This window comes from Haliotis rubra, unplaced genomic scaffold, assembly GCF_003918875.1.
Source record: "Haliotis rubra isolate DU_JTF1 unplaced genomic scaffold, ASM391887v1 Scf1025, whole genome shotgun sequence".
NCBI lineage: Eukaryota > Metazoa > Mollusca > Gastropoda > Lepetellida > Haliotidae > Haliotis > Haliotis rubra.
The window spans coordinates 142,581-166,002 of NW_025764921.1; the positions used below are offsets into that span (position 1 = coordinate 142,581).

Genomic DNA, 23,422 nt, shown 5'->3' on the forward strand with positions numbered 1-23,422 from the left:
ACCCATGCGTGACACATGAACTCTTTAACCACAAGGCTACCACACTGCCCCCATATTGTTTGACCATACCTTAAAATTAAACTTTGAAAAAAGACACCTCTCTTACTGTCTTTGTTTTTATTCCCATTTGGAGGATGAATACACTCTCAGCAAACACAATCTTGTATCATTATACTACAAGGTGTCATTCAAAGACATTACACTTGACACAGCACACGAATGATGGACAAACCAATAAATAACACAATGACACAAAATCAAACAAATTACAAGACAAATGGACGACGAGCCAGATTCAAACAGATAATTGCTCTTGTATTTGTCAGGCTAGCTATTCTCCAAACATTCGTAGTCCTACAAACTTCTTAAGCCCATTCTTAACACATTGGCTACGATCAAAGTTAAGAATTCTTAGGGCTACGAACGTTTCGAGAATAAGGGCCAGGTTATCTGGCTAGCTATTCTCGAAACTTCGTAAGTCCTACGAACTTCTTAAGCCCATTCTTAACACTTTGGCTACGATCAAAGTTAAGAATTCTTAGGGCTACGAACGTTTCGAGAATAAGGGCCCTGGCTAGCTATTCTCGAAACTTCGTAAGTCCTACGAACTTCTTAAGCCCATTCTTAACACTTTGGCTACGATCAAAGTTAAGAATTCTTAGGGCTACGAACGTTTCGAGAATAAGGGCCCTGGCTAGCTATTCTCGAAACTTCGTAAGTCCTACGAACTTCTTAAGCCCATTCTTAACACTTTGGCTACGATCAAAGTTAAGAATTCTTAGGGCTACGAACGTTTCGAGAATAAGGGCCCAGGTTATTAAGGTTTAGACATAAGACTGCTGATATTTCCAATCAAAGACTTTACACATAATACAATGTCAATGAATCGTGGCCTTATTAACAGCAGTAGTTCTTAAAATGCATAGGTCAGCAAGTACAAATATTCAATATGAATCTGGCAATGTAATGTCTCGAGGGATATATCAAGTTATAAATCAAAATAATGCAAAGCAACCATGAACCAATAAACAAATAAATATTTCAAATATGAAAACATCTACAAAATAAGTCTGATTAACTTAAAAAAACCAAAACATTTATCAGTTTAAATACAAAACACAGAAAAACATTTCCAAAAAGTCATTTGCCTTATTCAGGATTCTAAATGTTTGTTCAAGATTTTGTTTCCAGAAAGATGCAGGGAATTTACAAACATTAAGTACTATACATGGCTTCGGAGATCCGGCCCATATTGATATTATGCTAAGCTCATGACATAATGAATATATTCATAGTAGCCTCCAGGTGGGCTGCACCACCGTTGACAATGACTAGACATTCACATCTTGAGATTGGAGACTGCTGCTGCTAAACGTGTTATAGTAGCTGGGTACCACTGAAAAAATACCCATCATCAATTCAGAAACAAAACCAGGGTCAAAATCAGACTACAGGAACGTACCCTAGGTGTGACTGTGTGACCCTAGAGACAGTCGCCTAGTCTGTTCAGTGTGTTAAACTGGTTCCTAGCAGACTAAGTGTGCCGAACCATGGCATCAATCAATGTACTGACTGAGTGAGTTTGGTTTTACGCCGCTTTTAGCAATATTCCAGCAACATCACGGCAGGGGACACCTGAAATGGGCTTCACACATTGTGCCCATGTGGGGATTCGAACCCGGGTCTTGGGCGTGTCAATCAATGCAAGTGTTAAAGAAATGTGTTTTCCAATAGAAAGAATCTAGAAATCAATACCACCAATATTTTCTAATAAGGTATTCTTGCATCACATTAGGCTTGCTTACAACAATCTGAATTCAGATTCACATCATTTAATCAACTTATCAAGTCACTTTTACAGCAGGTTGTTCTCAGCTAGGGTTGGTTTCTGAATATGATTTTGACTCGGGTACATTTATCTATAACTGCACTAGATGTTGTAACCACCATACAGTGTTACTACTAGGCCAGATGCAGCCATATTCAAACTCAACACAGTACATATTAATCTGTACTCATTCATACAATTATGCTTAATACAAAATTATTTTTATCCTATAATGATACACCTGGGAAGGCTGGAAGGAAAGTCAAACAATCACCACAAAAGAATCTGTTGCTGTTGGTACAAAACGTATCTGTGCCATGTTACACAAAGCTTGTAAGATGTAATGGTCCAGATGGCTGTACTGGTAACAATGACCATGAAAGTCTACAATACTGGTCATGGATATATTCAGACGTCAATATTCCGGGGGAAAAACTGCTGATATTATCTACTAGGAAAACTGTCAGTCCCTAGACGTCAATAAAACCTGTTTCCCTGGTACACTGCAACATGACCAATACCGAAACACAGCCACGTGATCAGTGGAGACAACTGTTCCACACTCAGGAATTCAAATTCACTTCACCATTATGGCTTGACCATTCTTACGTGTTAACAAATCTTTGTTAATTGCAGTACCATATCATAATCCTAATGGTAAAAATACTGACTGAAGAATGAAGATTTACGATGCAAGAAATTGTGTTTATTGTATACCTAATATGTTCCTGCTCCTTGAAGCACAGTAAAAACTCATGAATCCTGGGTGACAAGATTTTTCATACTAAAGAAATGTTTCCCATCTAACAATTCCTAAATTTTCAAAAGGCTTTGCCTGAGGACTAATTATATATACATACTGTTTTTCCTCATGTATCATTCTGGTACCTTCATCAATCCATACACAACCAGAGAAGTAAAACACCTATTTTCGATTAATTTCAAAATGCTCTCCTTAGAGAACAGCAAGTGGACAAGTCTACAGCTCAAACTCTGTATGACAATACTTATCCTTTCTTCAATATTTATGACAGAAAAGGTATGACTTCTCAAACTTTGTGCCTGAATCTCTTAATTAACCAAATTAATGGAGTTGATGTTCTGAAATGGCTTAACATTTAATGTTAATAACAAACATCATTAAAGTCTGCATAATCTACAATCAACAAAGTTAAATTTCAAAATTGCATACAAAATACATATATATTTATTTGATAACATTTAACTTTCAATATCTGTTAAACTGAAGAGATACTGTTTGAACTTCACATCAAAGATATGAACTTATTTTGTATACACAACTGAACAAACATAAGGGGCACAATTAATGCTCCCCAAATTGACAGAAAAGTCTGTCGAAACATAAACAGATTTTCTGGACTGATCATCAGCTCCATTAGGGGAGAAAACTAACGTACTACAAGGTTAGTACAACCAATACAAACATGGAAATAAATATCTTTAATGATCGGACAAATAACAAAACACTCAAACTAAATGCTTTTTAAATGTTGACAATGCTAAAGGGAGGCAATATCTCCTGACGTTCAAGAAATGACAATGAACATATTCGTGACAACACGCACTGGGTTATCGTAATTCTTCTTGTACCAAAGTACATGTACATGAGAAGTCTTACAAATATCAATGGCTACCATCAGACTATTACTGTGGTAAATCCGCATCAAGCATAATGTGTGTTAATGAGACAATAATTCGTGTTTTTTCATCTTGAACTGTGTGATGTCATCTCAACTGCCAAGGAAGTGGTCATCACAAAAGCCATTTGGCAGTGCCCTTTCGAAGTGATGGTTTCTACCACACTTTAAACTGTCCCAGGATTGAATATGTACACGTTTCACAGAAATGTTCTGCTTGAAGTTCAAGACTTCGATGACACAGAATGCTCACTTGAGTCAGAGGTACATGTCAGTTTGTGAGGATTCACTACTACCATCAATCGGATTCAGTCACGCGCATTTCAACAAAGTTCCTTCGTATTCGTTTCAAACTCAGCAACAACAGTTCTTGGCACAGAATATTATACATGTTTTCGACAAGACTGTATGTTCAAACAAGGCCTGGACTCCTTCAGACGCCATGTTTTTTGTTTCCAACACTCAATAATGGACTAGTCTCTTCCTTCACTCTTCCCAATCAACCGAAGCAGCAGGAAGACTGGTAATGGCAAGCTCTAATGTTATGCTATGAAGATGGCTTAAAAATATTAGTGTTAAACACCAAGTACAATTAGCCTAAAACTGATGGCACTACGTAGCTGTTAATATCCTAAAACCTAGACTTCCTTGTATGTTTATAACCATACAGAAACTAAATACATTAAAATCTGGCCCTTGTTTCATTTCCAGAAACATGCCCTAAAAATATCAAACTTTTGACTCAAAATGTTAAATTTATTTTGCAAAAAATGTAAAAATTGCAGTCCAAATTTTAGACTTTTGCCAAATAAGAATTATGGAATTAGACGGCCAGACAACATAAAATGTCGAGTTTAGGATGATAACAGTGCGCACTAAGAAAGCTAGGAGTAGCACTAGCGAAGACTCCATCTTCTTTTGCCGTTACTGTGTAGCTGCGGGGCAGGGTACCCCGACGCTGTAGTTCACAGGGGGCAGCCCTGGCTGGAAGGCCTGGACAGGCGCAGTGGGGTACGAAGGGCCTACCATGTACACCACTTGACCTTGACCTTGGGAAGGTGTGCCAGGAATGGGAGCAAAGCCTGTGGAAGGAGAAGACGGATAGACATAATAGCAGGAACCACCACCACCATTTGTGTAACTGTTAGCAAGAGAAGCAGGGGGAGGAGGAGGAGGGCCGCATGCAGCAGAGCTAGGCAGGGGTTGAGAGCTGACCAGAACGTTGGGACGCTGGACAGGGGAGCAGTGTTAGGAGGGGGGGCTGTGAACAGCGGGGGCTGGTGATGAGGCCCAACCAAGGTCGACGACAGTGAAGGAGGTATACTTTGCATTGTGGGAGGCTGGGAAGTCGGGACCTGTAAGGACGTGCAAGGCAAGAATGTGAGACCGGAGTTCATATCAATGGGGAGATTCTGACCAGGAACAAAACAGTTGGCATTAACATTCAGGTTACTTGCACTGTCCTTATAACTAACCAAGCCCTCGGACTGCTGAATGTAGATGGGCTGGCCTTCACACCGGGCTTTAGCCGAGCTAGTCTCAGCCAGCAACACTTGGAACCTTGGCGGGATCTCTTTGATTGGTTTCACCAGTTTGTGATTGCCATACATGTAATACTTTCGTTTACCCTTTCCTTTGCCCTCACTATTAATTTCAATACATTCTGTGCTCCCTAGAGGATTCTCCTCATTTTCACAGACACTGTGACTGCCCTCCATATCTCCCTCCTCAGTGGAACTCTCCAGCTTGGAGGGGCTCAAACTGCCTGAACACTCACTAACACAACCACTGTCAGTGGACAGACAGCCTTCATCTTCAGCCTCCTTCTCTCGGTAAGGATCGGACACAGAGTTACCTCCCTTCTTCAGATCAGGTTTCGGTGCTAGATTGAAATCAGATGGTTTTTGACTGATTTGTGTTTTAACAGGTAACTTGTTTCTCATGCTTGACTGACCCTGATCATAATGTGACATCATTGGCTGAGCTGACATGTCAACAGGACCAATCATGGGTGGCGGTGGTGGAGGTGGCAATATTGGCTGCTGGGATTGCTGGAAACTGGCGATCACTCTTGAATACTGGAAAAAAAAACAATCAATAAACAGTTTATCATTCCAGGCAACTTTCAAACTATAACAAGAGCAACTTTGTAAGTTATCCATCCCCAATAGATGTCAATCTTTGACTTGTCTGGTCCAAATTTGACGCAGTCATGCTAAAATATTGTAGAGCACTACATTATTGGACAAAGAAAGAAATATTTTTTACTCATGGTGCTGAAAAAGAAACAACAAAGATCAAGATGGGTGGATGAATATGGTTGTGGGTTTTTTTATCAGTTCAAGACAAAGACACATGATGCCCTTGAATACTGATGCATTCATGGAAACGTTAACACAACTGTCAAACATTTTTTGTGTTTTTATGACAGAATCCAAAATGGTTTTTTAAAACATGACACTTTGTATACTTTTCTATCCTTTGTTACGTTTATAGGTGGTCCTTGTTCCGTTCTGAAGATCTTTCAATTTTTGCTGTTGCATAACTTTTATAACTGGATTGATGTTGGATCGAAACCGACTCACTGCCATACTTCTTTGAATCATTACATAAAAATAGTTAACTGAGGTGTCTGTCAGAAACAAACACTCAATCCTAACACCAAATGTATGCCTTTTGTCTTCACAATATAGAAAAACTTTGGTCAATTCATGGGGAATTCCACACAAGAATATAGTCCCAAGCAACCTAGGTTAGTTGGAATCAGGGAATAGGTTAAGGCTCAGTGACATGGCAGATTGCATGTCATCGTAACCCAATGGTGTGGACCGATGCTCATGATGTTAATCACTGGATGGTCTGGTCCAGACTCAATTTTGTTTATGGATTGTCATCAAATAACTTGAATAAAGCTCAAGTGTTGAACAAAATGTTAAAATACGCCTGTATTTGCAGATTGTAGACAAACTGTCAGGTCAAGGCTATAAAGACTGAAACAGCAGGATCCCACAGTTAAATGAACTTTAAGGGTTTTGTTTTTCTCACAATAATAAATGATGAGAAAACCTGAATCAGCAACAAACCATCCTCTAACCCTTAAATACACAAACTCGAAATACAAACCAAGAAAGCAAGATCCACAAGCTGAATCTGTGACGATCATACTCCATGCAACACCACAAGAATGAGATGCATGTCGGTAACCAACTTTATACAGGGTTAACAGTATACAGATGAAAACATCATAATGTACATGTTTACATACCTCCCAGTCATCACTGTGATAAATATACAACCCCTAGGGTACAACAGAGTATCTTTTATCTTTCACCCCTCCCCCCTTTCTCATACCACCTCATTATCAATTTGTACCCCTGGGCAGTTCACGGCCACGAGAGAAAGTAGGCACACATTCTTAAACGCTTTCAATCTTCAAACCAGGGTACAATTTTGCCATTGTTTCAAGAGTTATGATCAACATCAATACACCGGATAACCCACAACTTTTGATATGGATAGTGAGCATTCAGTTGCGTCTTAATCTGATGACTTGTTTTGCATATGTTCACATGCAGATGGTATTTGATATTAATATGGAGCCTGACCAAGATTAAACTTCAAGATTAAACTAATTCAGTTTTATCATCAACTATGAACTATCTAAGTTTGAACTATGAACTATCCAAGTATGAACTATGAACTATCCAAGTATTAAGTATGAACTATGAACTATCTAAGTATCCCTATAAATGTTGAGTAGTATTTTAAAAGGTATTTAAAACATATAAATAAATAAGGTACATAAATGAATCATAAAACACTCATTACTTTCCCCAGGGCTTTCTCTGACCGTTTGATTATCTGGTACATATTTAACAGCACAAGAGGTACATTACATGGGATAATGTTATCGCACACCTTTTATCTTACGAAAGCTGTCCGCAATACTGGATATAGTTTCAGAAACAGATACCAAATCACTTTTAGTAAGAGTATTCATATGGATCATTCTATTCAAATAAACAATTGACAAATGAGAGTCAGTTTTGCGAATCATAAAAACGATAAACACCCATGGCTATCAAAAGTGGAGTAGCATATGAGTGAGTGAGTGAGTTAGCGAGTGAGTATGGTTCTACGCCACTTTTAGCAATGTTCCAACAATATCACGGCAGGGGACACCAGAAATGCGCTTCACACATTGTACCTATGTGGGAAATCGAACCCGGGTCTTCGTCATGACAAGTGAACACTTTGACCACTAGGCTACCCCATCGCCCGGAGTAGCGTGTAAAGAGACTGTAAGAATAAACAAATTCTATTGCTAATATTGTGGAATTTAGGGACCGATATCCGAGCACCAGGTGACAAAATACGTAAATCCCTAGAGTGTGGTTTTGAACAAAATCAATGGCACGGAATCAATGTTTCAGCCGAAGCAGCTGTATCGTATAACAATGTCACATTTCTATGGATTGACAATCTGCTATTTGGTCGTGGTATTATCTGATGAATTCAGGATTACACCCTTACTCTAAGTAAGTCACAGTCTGCACAGACTTCAGGGTTCAATGACATCTGTACAACTTGTGTTCACATGTGAGTAATAAGTAAGTTTAGTTTTACGCCTGTTTTAGCAATATTCCACCATTTAGCAATATTCCAGCAATATGTAGTGAGGGGGATCGAACCTGGAAATGGGCTTCTGCACCACTGTACCATCATGTGGGAATGGGAGTGAGGGTGAGTGAGTGAGTGAGTGAGTGAGTGAGTAGGTACCCCATCACCCCAAATTGTAGTGATGGGTTGAATGAGGAAGGGAGTAGTGCAGAGTGGAGGTGAGTGGGTGAGTGAGTGAGTGAGTGCGTGAGTGAGTGGCGTGAGTGAGTGAGTGAGTGAGTGAGTATAGTTTTATGCCGCTTTTAGCCATATTCCAGCAATATCATGGCAGGGGACACCACAAATGGGCTCCACACAATGTACCCATGTGGGGAATCGAACCCGGGTCTTCGGCATGATGAGTGAAAGCTTTAACCACTAGGCTACCCCACCGCCCGAGGAAGGCAGTAGGTGACATGACAGGATACATGGGATCCATGCAAGCATTATTTTATCATGATATAACCCAAATGAAGCCTGGAAGTATTTGATTACTTTTTAACTCAAAACTGGGACTGTCATGTATGGTAATATCTCTCGAGTTTGAGAATCTACATGTACACGACAAACATCTGTCAACGGATCAATAGCTCCGTCAACACAATCCTCCTGAAGATCAATATGCAAGCTCACATGCACAAATTGCAAACACTATCACCGTCAAATTAATTTGAGAACATCTACACACTGAATAAACCAGCAGATCAAATTAGATAGTGAACATCAAATATTGTTCCCGATAGTTTTATCGTAATAAAAGAATTGTCGTTTTTTTTAATTTAACAGTTAACACCTCTCCAATATTTTTTTTAGCAATGGAACAGAAAAAAGTAAATTTGAGATTAGAAGGTTGTAAGTTACTGTTTCAGACACAGTTTTGCAGCTTGACGACCAGGTGCTATTTGACTGACAGAGGTGGGTTTAAAGGGTTTCTAATACCAAGCAGGATACTACCAGATGCGATTGAGCGGGATGAGTTTCATACATCTGCCATCTAAGCAAACACTTCAAAGAGCACAGACATATTACTTTTACTACTCACATAAGGAAATTTTTACTACTTAAAATATTTTTACGAATGATGTTTGTATTTTCTTGTCAAATTCCATGTACCAAAGTTGATACCTTCCTTCATGAGTGATCGCACAGATCTTCACGACCTTTACTTTAAAATATTTGTGTAACTAAATACAAAATAATTAATAAAATCTATCATTTCGACTTGTTGTACAAATGAATTAATCAACTGCATTTTGAAGATAAATGTTTCTCAAATAAATGAGTGAGACAAACAATGCCATATCCAATTTTGGTGTATGAATTAGTTTCTTAAATTCACTGGCCAGGAGGGCTTGCTAAAAACATTGTGGGCAAGACATCATATTTTAATAGCCCTACAGTTGCAAGCATATTTGTACCCCAATCCTCCACAGGTGTATTACATGAACTCTACAAAACTTTATACCTGGCCATAACATCAGCTAAAACCAAGTTTAAAACTTTGCATCCATTTCTGATCCTTTCTACGAACTGAAAAGACTTACCCATGAAACGACACCTCAACTGGCTTGTTACTAGTAAATTGGACTAAAATTCCCAATAGTGAGTGAGTGAGTTCAGTTTTACGCCGCTTTTAACCATATTCCAGCTATATCACGGCCAGGGACACCAGAAATGGGCTTCACACATTATACCCACATGGGGAATCGAACCCCACCGCCCTAAAATTCCCAATAAGACAGTTTGGCAAGTGTGACAGAATTGTTACTCCTTGAATTAAAGTCACTGAAATTTGAAAGCTATTGAGAAGACTGTATCCATTATTCACAACAATCTCAAAACAGAGATCCACTATATTAAATTTCCTTCATCAAATCAACCATGACAAATTCTTACCTTAAATCTATTCATACTGATGCAGCTTGATCAGAGAATCTGCACACTGACTCATACAGTTATCCGTCTTAGCCATACCACAGATTTAAATCTGTCTGTCGTAACACGCATGCCACAACGCACAGGAGACGTTTCTTCTCACGTCTATATGCCAGTATGCTCTGCTGAAACACTGCTGTTACCATATTGACCATGTGCAGCAGCTGGGAGCTCCACACACCCTCTCACTGCAGGGAGCTTACCCCATGTGAAGCAATCAAACTGTATCACCACAACAGATGGAGATCTAATTGGATTATCTGGTATATCAGCAAACCTTATGGCCGAGATGGCGTTATTTGTACAAATGTTCACAATGTAACATATATAAACAAACCTCAAGATGACCCTTTTAAACCTATAACTTATGTACTGTATGTCTGTCATAACGCCACTTTGAACACTATTTTCAGTTCCATTGTCAGCTTATTGTCACAGAGCATAATCATTTAAGGCTCCGATTTCTCGAAAAAACTTAAGTTTTTACTCAAATTTCAAACTGAGTTTGACAAATTGAAACAGCTGATTTTTTTAACTCAACTGCATTTTTTAAAATAAAAAAGCCCAAACAACTTAAGTAGCCTATCTACCCAACTCAAATTGTCAACTATGTTTGAATGTAATATTGATTTCAGTTCATTCTGAGAAATGCATTTTCCTGCTTTTTCTCAAATTTGAGTAAAAACTCTTACTTAAGTCAAAACTCAGACTTAAGTTTGTTTCGAGAAATCGGGGCCAGGACAATGACAATGGGACCAAATCTGGTACTTGTAAGAACAAAGTCTTACATAGCCAAGGGGGGTAACTCTGCATGGGGTATTGCACTATCAACATGGCTGCAACCTTCAAACTGTTTCAGTGAAGGAATTTTGTCCAGGAACCACCGGGACTGCTAAGAGCTGGCAGGGGATCTAGGGGGGGGCAACATACAGCATACAGGAATGAGCCCTCTGATTAAAGGGTTTTCGTAACAGATAATTGTGTTTGATGTGAAAAGAGAAAAAGATATATCATTTAAATACAGTGAGGGTATGAAATGTGATGAAATGCACAGGTCTCACTCCAACTCCAAAGGTAAAAGTGTATGTAGATCAGAATGAGAGTAAATATTGCTTAACGCTGCATCAGCAATTTTCAGTTATACGTACATCAGAAATAAGCCAAGAAAGTACACGAGTAACGAAATGTTTTCAATAATAATTTGACAAATGTCAAGATTGGCCATACCAGTCCTCTTATGAAGTCAGTAAGTTAATATTTAGCAATATTTCAGCCATATCGTGACGAGAAAAATTTGCATATTAAAATCAATAAATTTAGAATATAAAAACCTGTAGTCAATGGGCAGTAAAACTACTAAAGTATCACAAATTTTGGTTTAAACTGGTATGTTACGCTAAAAAGATACTAGTATAGACAATACAATATATATCTTATGAAGGGAACACGCCTTCTTGATAGTCAATAATGAAGTGAGTTACAGTATAATACCACACATTATACTAAATACAATCATAGCATATTGGGGTTTTCATCAACAAATTATCCAACGAAATCAACTTAATGTTATTTTAGCCACACAAACTCATTTTTATTTTGACCAAATTTACTAGCCTTACTTTTCTAAAAATATTCCCCAAAAATCAAAGATATGAAAACTCAAATCCCTGATTTAATCAATGAACTTGCCACATATGAAATATTACAACACCTCACCCTTCAATATATACAATTCTTCGTCACAGATGTTGTATGAGCCATAAATCAAGTTACAACAGACATGTCAGCAAAACTATTCTTACAGTGTTCTTCAAAAACATTCAAATCAATAACACTACATGTCAGGCTCTAAATGATTAGAAAATATCTCACAGCTGATTGGTCAGTTTGAATCACATAATGTCACATGTTACAATAAAGGAAGTAGCTATTGTCCATGATATCACAAACTGAAGCTTAAGACTTTACAAGAGAATGAGTGAGTGAGTATGGTTTTACGCTGCTTTTAGCAATATTCTAGCAATATCGCAGTGGGGGGACACCAGAAATGGGCTGCACACATTGTACCCATGTGGAGAATCGAACCGCTTTAACCACTGGGCTTCCCCACCACCCCTTTAAGACTTTAAGAATGGGTAAGGCACCGAAAAATTAAATGATCGAGTATATTCTAGTATTTGAACAAATGATCATAGTTGCTGGCACATGAAAGGCACAAGTAAGCACATAAACTGTAGGAGACTGGATCAGTGTGCCAGTGTGAACACTAACCGTGTATCACCACAGATTATTCAGAGAGTGTGTGTGTGTTTAGTTCTACGCTGCTTTTAGCAATATTCCAGCAATATCACGGCAGGGGACACCATATTGTACCCATGTGGGGAATTGAACCCAGGTCTTCAGCATGAGCAAACGCTTTAACCACTAGGCTACCTCTGATTGGTCAGACTGACCAGTATGTTACTGCAACATTGTGGTTTTCTTCAGGATGCACAAACCTGCAACAACATACTCACTGAAATTGCTGAAGACATTTACAAAGCTGACAAAAGAGAGGCAATCATTTGACTGACTGACTGAGTTTGGTTTTACGCCGCTTTTAGCAATATTCCAGCAACATCACGGGGGGACACCAGAAATGGGCTTCACCCATGGGGGATTCGAACCCGGATCTTCGGCGTGACGAACCAACGCCTTAACCACTAGGCTACCCCACCGCCCCGGCAATCATTTGAACCATATTTAATAAGTTAAAATTGTATTGATATATTATTCTTGCTTATCTTAAAACAAAACAAAAAACCCAGAAAATGTGGTTATGTACAGAAGACCAACCTGACTCCATCAGCACAATGGCCGTAGCCATACTAGTCTACTTCATGCAACAAGTAGATGAGACAATCTAGCCTGCACCACCCAGCTATTCATGAAAACACAGGCAATGGCACACATCTGGTATCAAGACAAACACTCATACATGAAATAAAAGCATGTCATTTTCAAAACAAATCACATCCTCGCTCAGTGTGATCCACACACTAACTAGTCAACACACATACATGAAGGGCTCATGACGACATAAAACAAATCCCTTAACAATATATAATTCCAGCCAGGACTGACTGACTGACTGAGTTTGGTTTTACGCCGCTTTTAGCAATATTTCAGCAATATCACCGCGGGGGACACCAGAAATGGGCTTCACTCATTGTACCCATGTGGGGATTCGAACCAGGGTCTACGGCGCGCGTAACGAGCAAACGCTTTAACCACTATACTACCCCACTGCCCCTTCCAGCCAGGAGACACACTAGGGAGTGAAACCGTTGTCAGAATAGATTATCATAAACAAAATAGAGTATTTCCAAATACATGGGAAAAATCTTGAAATAAGTCTCTACTTAATATACTAAGGTAAATAGGATAGCAAAAGTTGATGTTACACAATAAGTCTACTCTCCATCACCTTCCCATAACACCTCCACTCTCATTTACTGCCGCAAAATAGTTTTGAGGGGAATCCACCCCTCCTTTTTATCCTGATCTTCTCCCCAAGGTGCCAACCACATCTTCCTTCTATCTGTGCCTCTTCATAAAACTACACGGTAAGTGTAGCTATCATGTTGTTTTATTTGTTCTACCCACCATTTGTCCTTCACCACCATAACTGACACAGCAGTAGACTGAAGATACAGGAGTGAGTATGGTTTTATGCCACTGAAAGCACTTTTCAAACTATAAAACTGCAAGGACACCAGCATATTGGCTTTAGGAATACTTTATCATCTGTGCTGACCAGTTCACAGCCCTGAGTTCGCTGTAGTTTTAACATACATCACTATTTTTGTCACATGTTGAATTGTAGACAGTGTACTTACTATAACCTTACGCTAATTCTGAAGCTCTAAATATCCACAATCATATTAACCTTCAAATGTAAAATATATTCAAATTGACGAGCTTTAATGTGTCAAGTTGACCTTTTCATTTCAAGATGTATACTACATGCCTGGAATGTTTCAAGAATTGTCTTCGCTATATTTTGCATTTGACACGTACCTTGTCTATATCAGTAATTTGATATCATGTTGTTAGTCAATTATTAAAAAGCATTTAAATTCAAAATTCAAATTAACTAGCACTGAAACATAGCTGCTGAATTCTCTGTCAATGAATCCACACACAAACAAACCAAAATAATCACTGCAGCAGAATATATTTTAACTTACAATATATTTCTGAAAGTATTAACCATATCATATTCTAAGGCGTTAACAGCTAATATGAACTTATGTTTACCCAAAATGTAATGTCAACACTTAATACTACTCCGGTAACATTATATATCATCATATTCAATATCATGGATAATCAGAATATCCCTATAAAAAGTTGAGCAATATATTGAGAAGATGGCAAAGAACTTGAAAGTTTGACAAAAATATGTAAATATGATGACTAACCTCATTACCAAGGTTGAAGAAGTATCGCAGTGTGTTCATATCTGAAACAAAAGACAAAGAACGCTACACACTCACCCTCCATGATTCCCATACTGATAGTAGCTTGACAACAACTTGCCCCGGGAATACTAATAACTTGGGTTACCATGGCAACGAGTGGAAAACTTTGATGAAAGATATCATAGTGATAATACATATATGAGTGAATGTATCCCAGCACACTGGCTGAAGGCAAGAGCCCACTTTCAGACAAACACTTTAATGTCTGGCTCACGTACACATCAACTGAACAGGTTGCTGCTCTTCCAAGCCATTGTTAGTGAGTGAAGTTGCCATGTGAGTAATGCCTTCACTTAGCGTGAGTTCACTGGAGTATGAACCTCCATGGAGTGAGGGAATAACTATATGAATGCCTGAACTACTTACAATTTCAAGTTCAAAACTAAAAAGAGTCCTGAAGGTTTGCTTCTAAGAATCCCTTAAATTCTTAACCTTAAACTTGAGTGAGTGAGTGTGTGGGCACGTAAGTGAGTGAGTGAGTTTGTGGGCACGTAAGTGAGTGAGTTAGTTTTATACTGCTTTTAGCAATATTCCAGCAATATCACCACAGATGACACCAGAAATGGGCTTCACAGACCTCTGAAATGGGCCTCACACACTAAACCCCTGTAGGGAAGCAAACCAGGGTCTTCGGTGTGATAAGCAAATGCTTTAACCACTAGGCTACACAACAGCCCCTCATAAAAGAGACAGACACAGAAGAATCATGTGATCATGGGAAGCAGTGCTTGTAGTGAATACATGGAAGTCTTACATCAGTTCAAAACCGACAGCAAGCAGTCAGCATAGTTTTACTGCACTCTTTAGACATATTCCAACAATTACAAGGCTAAACATAATGCACCTTTGTTGGAAATCTAACCAGGGCCTTCAGCAAGATGAGTGAATGTCTTAACCATGAGGCTACCCAACCAAACCTCAGTACCAGAATCATATCATGCAGCTGTAGGCAATTGAAACATAGCTCTAACTACTTTAGACCTGTACTAAACTGTAGAACACAGTGTGTGACCAAAGCAAATGTCAGTCTCTATTCTGGTCAGGTGTGAGCATAATCATTCAGATTTTGACATTTACGTGAATTTAAATCATGTTTTCAGGTATGGATCACAGTTTTTATGCTAAACATGCACACTGGAGTGAGTGAGAGTGAGTGAGTTATTTATCCCCTCTTTGGAGAGTATTTCAGTCATATCACATGGCAGCCTCATGTGGACTGACTGACTGACTGACGGACTGATTTACGCCACTTTTAGCAATATTCCAGCAACATCACGAGGGGACACCAGAAATGGGCTTCACAACGTTGTACCCATGATGGAGCTCGGTCATCGTGGACGAGCCAACGCTTTGACCACTAGGCTACCCCCACCGCCTCTGCCTCATGTGGAAAGAAAGCCTGAAGGGATGCAGGATCTAGATGTTCACCACTTATGTCCTAAGCAGCAGTTCACTACTCATGTGAACAGCTTTGTGTGTAGCTAGTTCCTTTGTTTTTCTGTTGTTTTTTTTGTTTGTTTTTTTGTTTAACGCCACACTCAGCAATATTCCAGCTATATGGTGACGGACTTTAAATAATCGAGTCTGGACCAAACAATCCTGTGATCAACAGTATGAGCATTAATCTACACAATTGGGATACAATGTCATGTTTGATTGGATTACGCATGTTATTTGCCACTTCTCTGAAGAGTATTTTAATATATCACATGGCAACTTCTTGAGGAAGATAACCACAAGTGATGAAGGCCTGACTGACTGAGTTTGGTTTTACGCCGCTTTTAGCAATATTCCAGCAACATGAGTGATGAAGGATGGAAATGGGCTTTTACACATTGTACCCATGTGGGGATTCGAACCCGGGTCTTCGACATGACGAGCCAACGCTTTAACCATTAGGCTACCCAAGTGATGAAGGATGGAGATGTTCACAACTAATGCTTATAGCAGTCATTCAAACTTAACATTCCCAGCAGCCATAGATCACTTTGGTGAAATCCACCAGCATAGATATAAGGCTGACAGAGCAAAGGTCATACCTTGGACAATGCTTGGGTTTGAGCTGGACAACTTGCAACAGTCAGCATAGTCATGTCCTGCTGTGCCAACACATCCCCCAATACCATAGCGAGTTCACATTTTGATCAGGAATAATTCAGCAATTCCCACAGAAGGAATAACCTGCATGATCATATTTGAGATCATGAATCTTATTTCGTTTTCTTCCACTGGCAGTGGGGTAGCCTAGGGATAAAAGCATAGGCTAGCCACACCAATAACAAGTTCAATTCCTAAAATGAGAAGAATGTAAAAAAACAGACATTTCTTACTTTGTTGTTGCTGGAATATTGCTAAAACGTTGCACAAAAACACAATTACTCACTCACTCCAGATAATAATTTCTAAAATGGCCAATGCTTCCTTATTATAGAGACAGCATTTTTAAGACATGGTAAATTGATTTCAGTTGATCAGTTGCAGAATTTCTGCCAATGACCACCTCCATAACAGGATCAGCACTGACTCACAAATAACACACACAACTCAAACAATACCTGAGAGGGGCAAATCTTTGCCATATGGATCTTGAGATGGTCCCCAACTGAAGTTCACCTGACCAATGGATGAAGCATATGGTACATTGACTACAGGCACTAGATACACAGGGGGTTGTGTCATAGGCAGGGGAGCCTGGGAGTTGTTGTTGGAGGACGAGGACACAGGTACAGAGCAGTAATGTCCACCACCGCCGTTCTCTAGAGGCTCAGAACTCTCAGGAACAGGTGCTTGAGGTATCGGCATTCTCTGCCCTATGTCAAGCGGTCGGCAGCTACAAATGGAGGGGGTTATTAGCAAGAAGATTATTCAAGAGACATCAGCATTATCAGAATGGTCTGCTCTGTATGTCATAGCGATCAACAGTAATACAAGTACACCAGTGGCATGTAATATGGATTATATTAGACACCAGTACTTCAATTACATCACAGTGGCATGCAATATGGATTATATTAGACACCAGTACTTCAGCTACACAGTGGCATGCAATATGGATTATATTAGACACCAGTACTTCAGCTACACAGTGGCATGCAATATGGATTATATTAGACACCAGTACTTCAGCTACACAGTGGCATGCAATATGGATATTATACTTCAGACACAGTGGCATGCAATATGGATTTAAGACACCAGCAATATGGATTATTTCAGCTACAGTGGCATGTAATATGGATTATATTAGACACCAGTACTTCAGCTACATCACAGTGGCATGCAATATGGATTATATTAGACACCAGTATTTCAGCTCTACACAGTGGCATGCAATATGGATTATATTAGACACCAGTACTTCAGCTACATCACAGTGGCATGCAATATGGATTATATTAGACACCAGTACTTCAGCTACACAGTGGCATGCAATATGGATTATATTAGACACCAGTACTTCAGCTACACAGTGGCATGCAATATGGATTATATTAGACACCAGTACTTCAGCTACACAGTGGCATGCAATATGGATTATATTAGACACCAGTACTTCAGCTACATCACAGTGGCATGCAATATGGATTATATTAGACACCAGTACTTCAGCTACACAGTGGCATGCAATATGGATTATATTAGACACCAGTACTTCAGCTACACAGTGGCATGCAATATGGATTATATTAGACACCAGTACTTCAGCTACATCACAGTGGCATGCAATATGGATTATATTAGACACCAGTATTTCAGCTACACAGTGGCATGCAATATGGATTATATTAGACACCAGTATTTCAGCTACATCACAGTGCCAAGAACTAGCTCCTAAAAGCAAAAATCTACAGCAAATGACACAAGAATAAACCGCCGCACTTCAAATGAAATTAACTGTAACAAGTTTTCTGAGAGCTGTCCCACCTGTTGTCCCTGGGTGTCCAGACTGAGCGTGTGAGTGGGGATCTGCTGGGTGAGATGTGGTAGTGTTGGGAGGGTAGGTCCACAGAGGCAACTGGCATTAGACACTGAAACAGGACCACAGTGACCACTATATACTCACACACACAATACAGTCATTAAACACGCTCGTAAAACTGTTTCCACTGTACAGGGGGCTAATACCCATAGGGACACACACCGTTCTATGGTCATGTTCTCAGGGTGGACAACAATGTAGGAGATTTTCTGGGGATGTTTGGGGGATGTTCTGGGAACAGGGCTTGCCATGAGCACATCCTTTGATTCGTACCTAGTCGTTCCACTGAACTTTACTGGGTGACTGAACAAGGAATCTGAATTACATGATGTCCAGGTATATTTGAAGTAATTTCCATGCATTGCCTACTGTCGTTTGATCAAACCTATACACTAGGATTTAAAAACATTGAAAGTTATGGCAAACACTACAATATTACAAAGGTTATTGTACATGTTTGGGTCCAGTGAGAGCAAACAAACTTGACTAGAAACTCCAGCTTTTCTCCCTTCTATCAGCTTTAAGCATGGGGCACACCGCATATAAAAGCACGAATAATAAAAAATATAAAGTTTGGGCCATACAACAAGATCACATTTATTTGAGTTGGCACTTTGGACACAATACAAGTGACATCAAGGTGTGGGGGTGATGCAGGTCTCAGATGTTCTAAAACTTGTGTGAAACCAAAGAGCAAGGCTGTGATGGTGTCAACATACATAGAACATCTAGGATTCAAACCCTGAATATAGGTTTCTGTGTACAACAAACTGCACACCTCACTAGCCCTCACCAAATACATAATTATGGCAAACTTTGTAGAAAAAAATGAAGTGTACCTTGTTATTTCTTTATGTCATATTTGAGTAACTGGAAAAATTCATAGGATATCATACTTACCTATCTTATAAAGTTAAACAATTGGTAAGTAAGGGAGAAGCTTATATCAAAATAAAACAAAAAAATAAAATATATTCCTTGTTTAATAAAAACAAAATAAAAATAATCTTAAAAAATCTGAAATAAAGCCTACTTTTTAACATATTCAAACAAACTTCTACTGAAATTTTATTTCGAATTCTTTTTTACTGTATTTAAAAGTAACTGGCCAATTTAATTTTTACTTAATATTGTCCCAACAATTTACTGTTGTATTCAAGTTTTACTTAAAATATTGGTTTCACACTATCTAATTAAAAATAATAGAGAATTTCACAGTTTGATTTTAACACTGTCCCAGTAATGAAGCAAGAGAAGGATATAGGTTAACATAAAGCACGACCTATTAGATTAAGAAGAAACAGCTGTAGGCTGTTTGGACCATGCCTCCCCTGAGGGGCCGAGATAAACACACCACTGGCACCATCTTGAATTGCAATCAAACAGTCCGAAGCTTAATCAGCAGTTACACCATCAAATAAAAGCTTACAAAGACATAACCCTTATCTCTCACAGGTAATGTTGAGATAAGAAGTATTTGATGTGTGCATGTACATAAACCTGTACCTAATTACAAACTTTGATGACTGACCTCAATTACTATGCTCAATAGAAGGGCACATATGGAATGGAATTATTTTAACAGGTAGGCTGGATGCCAAATAAAAACATATATCATGACAAACTTGAAATGAAGATCCCTGTTTTACAGGGCCAACAATACAAGGTGATCAAGAAAGATAAAATAACATCCGTAAAACAATGGTCTTGCTCATTTGTGTACAGTCATTTTGTCCGATATCGTCATATTGTTGGAGAGGAGCAATTATCTTACCTTCATGTAAAATACTTTAATTTCATTGGTTAATGACGCTTTAACAATGTTTCCGTGTCACCCCTCCCAGGAGGGTGACAACTGGAAAAAATATTACCCACTGCCATGGTAACTTCTAAACTCTCCACCGAGAAACTGTATCGCTAACAATCATATGACGTCATAATAGGACACATGCAGTGCCCTTAGTTCGAAAACAGTTCGATTATCTGTTTTTGAGTTCACTATGGACACATTTATATTACTGACTTTCCCTGCTACATTTAAACAATTTTAAGCATTGCATCGTTTGCACACTCAACTTAAACATACCTAACCATTTTTATAGCAGTTTTAAGCTTGTTAGAATATGTTCCACTGATCTTAAAAATCCAGTTGAGAGGCAGATGCCATTTTGTTTACATGTTATATATTCGGTAGCGAGCTTATCGATCTTCCAAATAAAATAAAATCATATTTAAATATTTTGAACATTTAACATGGCAGTAAAATAAATATGTTGTAAACTTCTCCCTCTGGAAATACGGTCTGATGTACGCCTTTTTGTAGCAGTGTTTATCCCTCACCTACCGGCTCGTGTGACACTGCTTCAAAGAGGTGTACATCAGACCGTATTACCCTCGAGAGAAGCATACAATCTATATTATCTTGCCTCAAACATAAATGTCGTTTTCTGATTGGCTGAGCGCTCTTCTATTATTTTCAATGTACCCCGCTTACAAGCGAGTAACATTTTCTATGTACCCTGCTGGGAATGCCGAACTCATTTAGTACTTCATAGTAGTAATTCTTTATCTTGCATATCATTGAATCATGTATGATGTACGGAAATTAGCGATATTTTGCGAATGCAAATCGATGTAAAGGAGATAAGTCTAAATTTGTTTTTCTTGTCGTCTGGTACTCCATACTATGATCCGATACCCATGCTTCAAACAGTTCAAAATTACTATTGAGGTGTTCGGTAAGATAAATACTAGTACTTTCTTCACTGGTCCCTCGGGGCCCAGGGGTTGATGTACCCTTGATGTTTTTTATGTTCCCTAAACATAAACAAACATCGAGGGTACATCAGCCCATGTCCCCATCAAGACCAGTGAACAACTTATACTGTCACGCTGACCAAATAACTTGTCACAGTCAGCAACTGGGGAAAAATCATTAAAACTCCATAATTTTAATTATGAATTCAAGCCGCATCGCACATTAGGAAAATTAGTTGTACATTAAAAAATGGTTCCATATCTGCCTATTGTCAGAAGCAATTAATGACATGCATTAAAATTTGAAGCAAATAGGTTCTTGAGATCTTGAAAGATTACTTTGTTTTAATCTCAAACACAAATACCACAAGGCTCACTACCACTTCAGCTGTATAACAAACTAATCTGATTATTCAGATGGGGTGTAACAATCCTCGTATGATAGGAATGATTTTAAGAAGTGGAGTGTTTTGACCATAGCTGGAGGTTGACGATATTTTTCTGAAAATCCACGGATGAGTAATTTCGATTATTAATGTGATCATCGCTTGTTTTATACAAATTTACATCTAATTCGATTTTTAAATTTTGAATATTGTAATATTTTGGTAAAAAATATTTTGCAATTCAGTACACATCTACATTCAGGTTTTAACCAGCTGAGTTACATTTCAGTTACAAACCAGTACATGATTGACATTATTGACAAGTGAAACTAACCATAATGATTACATACTATCAATTCTCAATAACAAATCATTGTATAACTTATAAGCTACATTACTGTGGAGCTTGTACGTCAGTTTATGGTCCCTCCACTTAAGTTGGTGGAGACAAGCTGCAGTTAGTTTACGAAACTTAAACAAAACCTTAGTTTTAGTTGTGATGCCTCTGCTCTATCGTGAAAAAATATGAAACAAATGTAATCACTCTTACTCTAAATAAACATTTGTATTTTTGCATTTTATTGTGAGTATAAAATACCGTAGGGTCTTTTTGTTAATAACACAAGACAAATCAATAACACCTACTTCATTCTGAGTTGCTTGCCTACAAATATGTGTGATAAATTTTGAAAAAAATCCAATGAAATAATTTGTGTAATTTGGATGAAGTACACTTTTCAACGAGTCTACTTGTATGTTTGTATAGATACATATTTAGAAACAGACATACACGACGTCTAGTACAATTAAAAATGCCTAAAACAACCTTGCTTGTTAATCAAATAGTCATGAAAATAGCTTCAACCTTTTATAACATGTTACACACTTGGAGAGTAATCAATGAGATAGTATTTAAGTAGAAATAATTGTGAAACAATTCTATTTACTGAAACAATGAGACAAGTCCCATATTGATAAAATATAGAATACATAACAAACTACAAATACTTGAAGGAAACTAACTACCACTGTGAATGATAATTTGGGTGTTTGTACTCTGTGGCCGAAGACTCCGGCCTTATGCACAATTATACATACATCAGAGTCAAACTGCCCTACCTGCAGCAGAGCGTGGACAGTGGCAGCAGCAGCACATGTCAGTGGGAGACTGTTATACCAAAGTACATGAAGCAAAATGGTTCTTGAAGCTAGCTGCCACGTGAAGTATTGAGTGGGTTATAGAGAGATGATCAACTGACAAGGGCACACACCAACAGTGTCAATATATTTACCTAAATAACTCATTGATTCAACTGTGTATTGATCCAGGACACTTGTCAAAACAGTCGATAGAATCTTGTCAGAACAGCACCAGTTGCTGTGTATAGGCTGTGATATCAGAGCTTAGGTTTTAATCACTTCATTGAAAATAATAAAATATTTGTTTTGGGGGAGTGAGTGAGTGCAAGTATGGTTTTACGCAGCTTTAAGCAACATTCCTGCATGATCACAGCGGGGAACACCAGAAATGGGCTTCACACATTGTACCCATGTGAGGAATCGAACCTGTGCCTTCACTGACGAGTGAACGCGTTGACCACTAGGCTACCCCCATAAAATTTGAACTCTTTGGTCGATTTTCTACTTCTGACTAATTTACCCCAATAATGTGGCGATATGAATAAGGAACAGGGACA

At 38.5% G+C, this 23,422-nt stretch overlaps 1 protein-coding gene across 2 annotated transcripts in view; it reads right to left on the reverse strand.

The window, feature by feature from the left end:
• Window positions 1-2,526: 2,526 nt before the first annotated feature.
• Window positions 2,527-23,422, reverse strand: part of LOC124271375 (putative bifunctional UDP-N-acetylglucosamine transferase and deubiquitinase ALG13) — a 130,641-nt gene continuing 109,745 nt past the window's right edge. Inside the window, exons 14-18 of one of the 2 annotated variants that reach the window (XM_046706510.1) lie at window positions 18,528-18,631; window positions 17,159-17,433; window positions 14,544-14,584; window positions 5,441-5,564; window positions 2,527-4,568 (exon numbers count right to left, since the gene is read on the reverse strand). In XM_046706510.1, coding sequence (XP_046562466.1) covers window positions 4,411-4,568; window positions 5,441-5,564; window positions 14,544-14,584; window positions 17,159-17,433; window positions 18,528-18,631 — 702 coding nt within the window. In that variant the 3' untranslated portion in view covers window positions 2,527-4,410. Of the gene's footprint in view, window positions 5,565-14,543; window positions 14,585-17,158; window positions 17,434-18,527; window positions 18,632-23,422 lie in introns of both variants that reach the window. The other variant, XM_046706499.1, reaches the window with a different exon arrangement.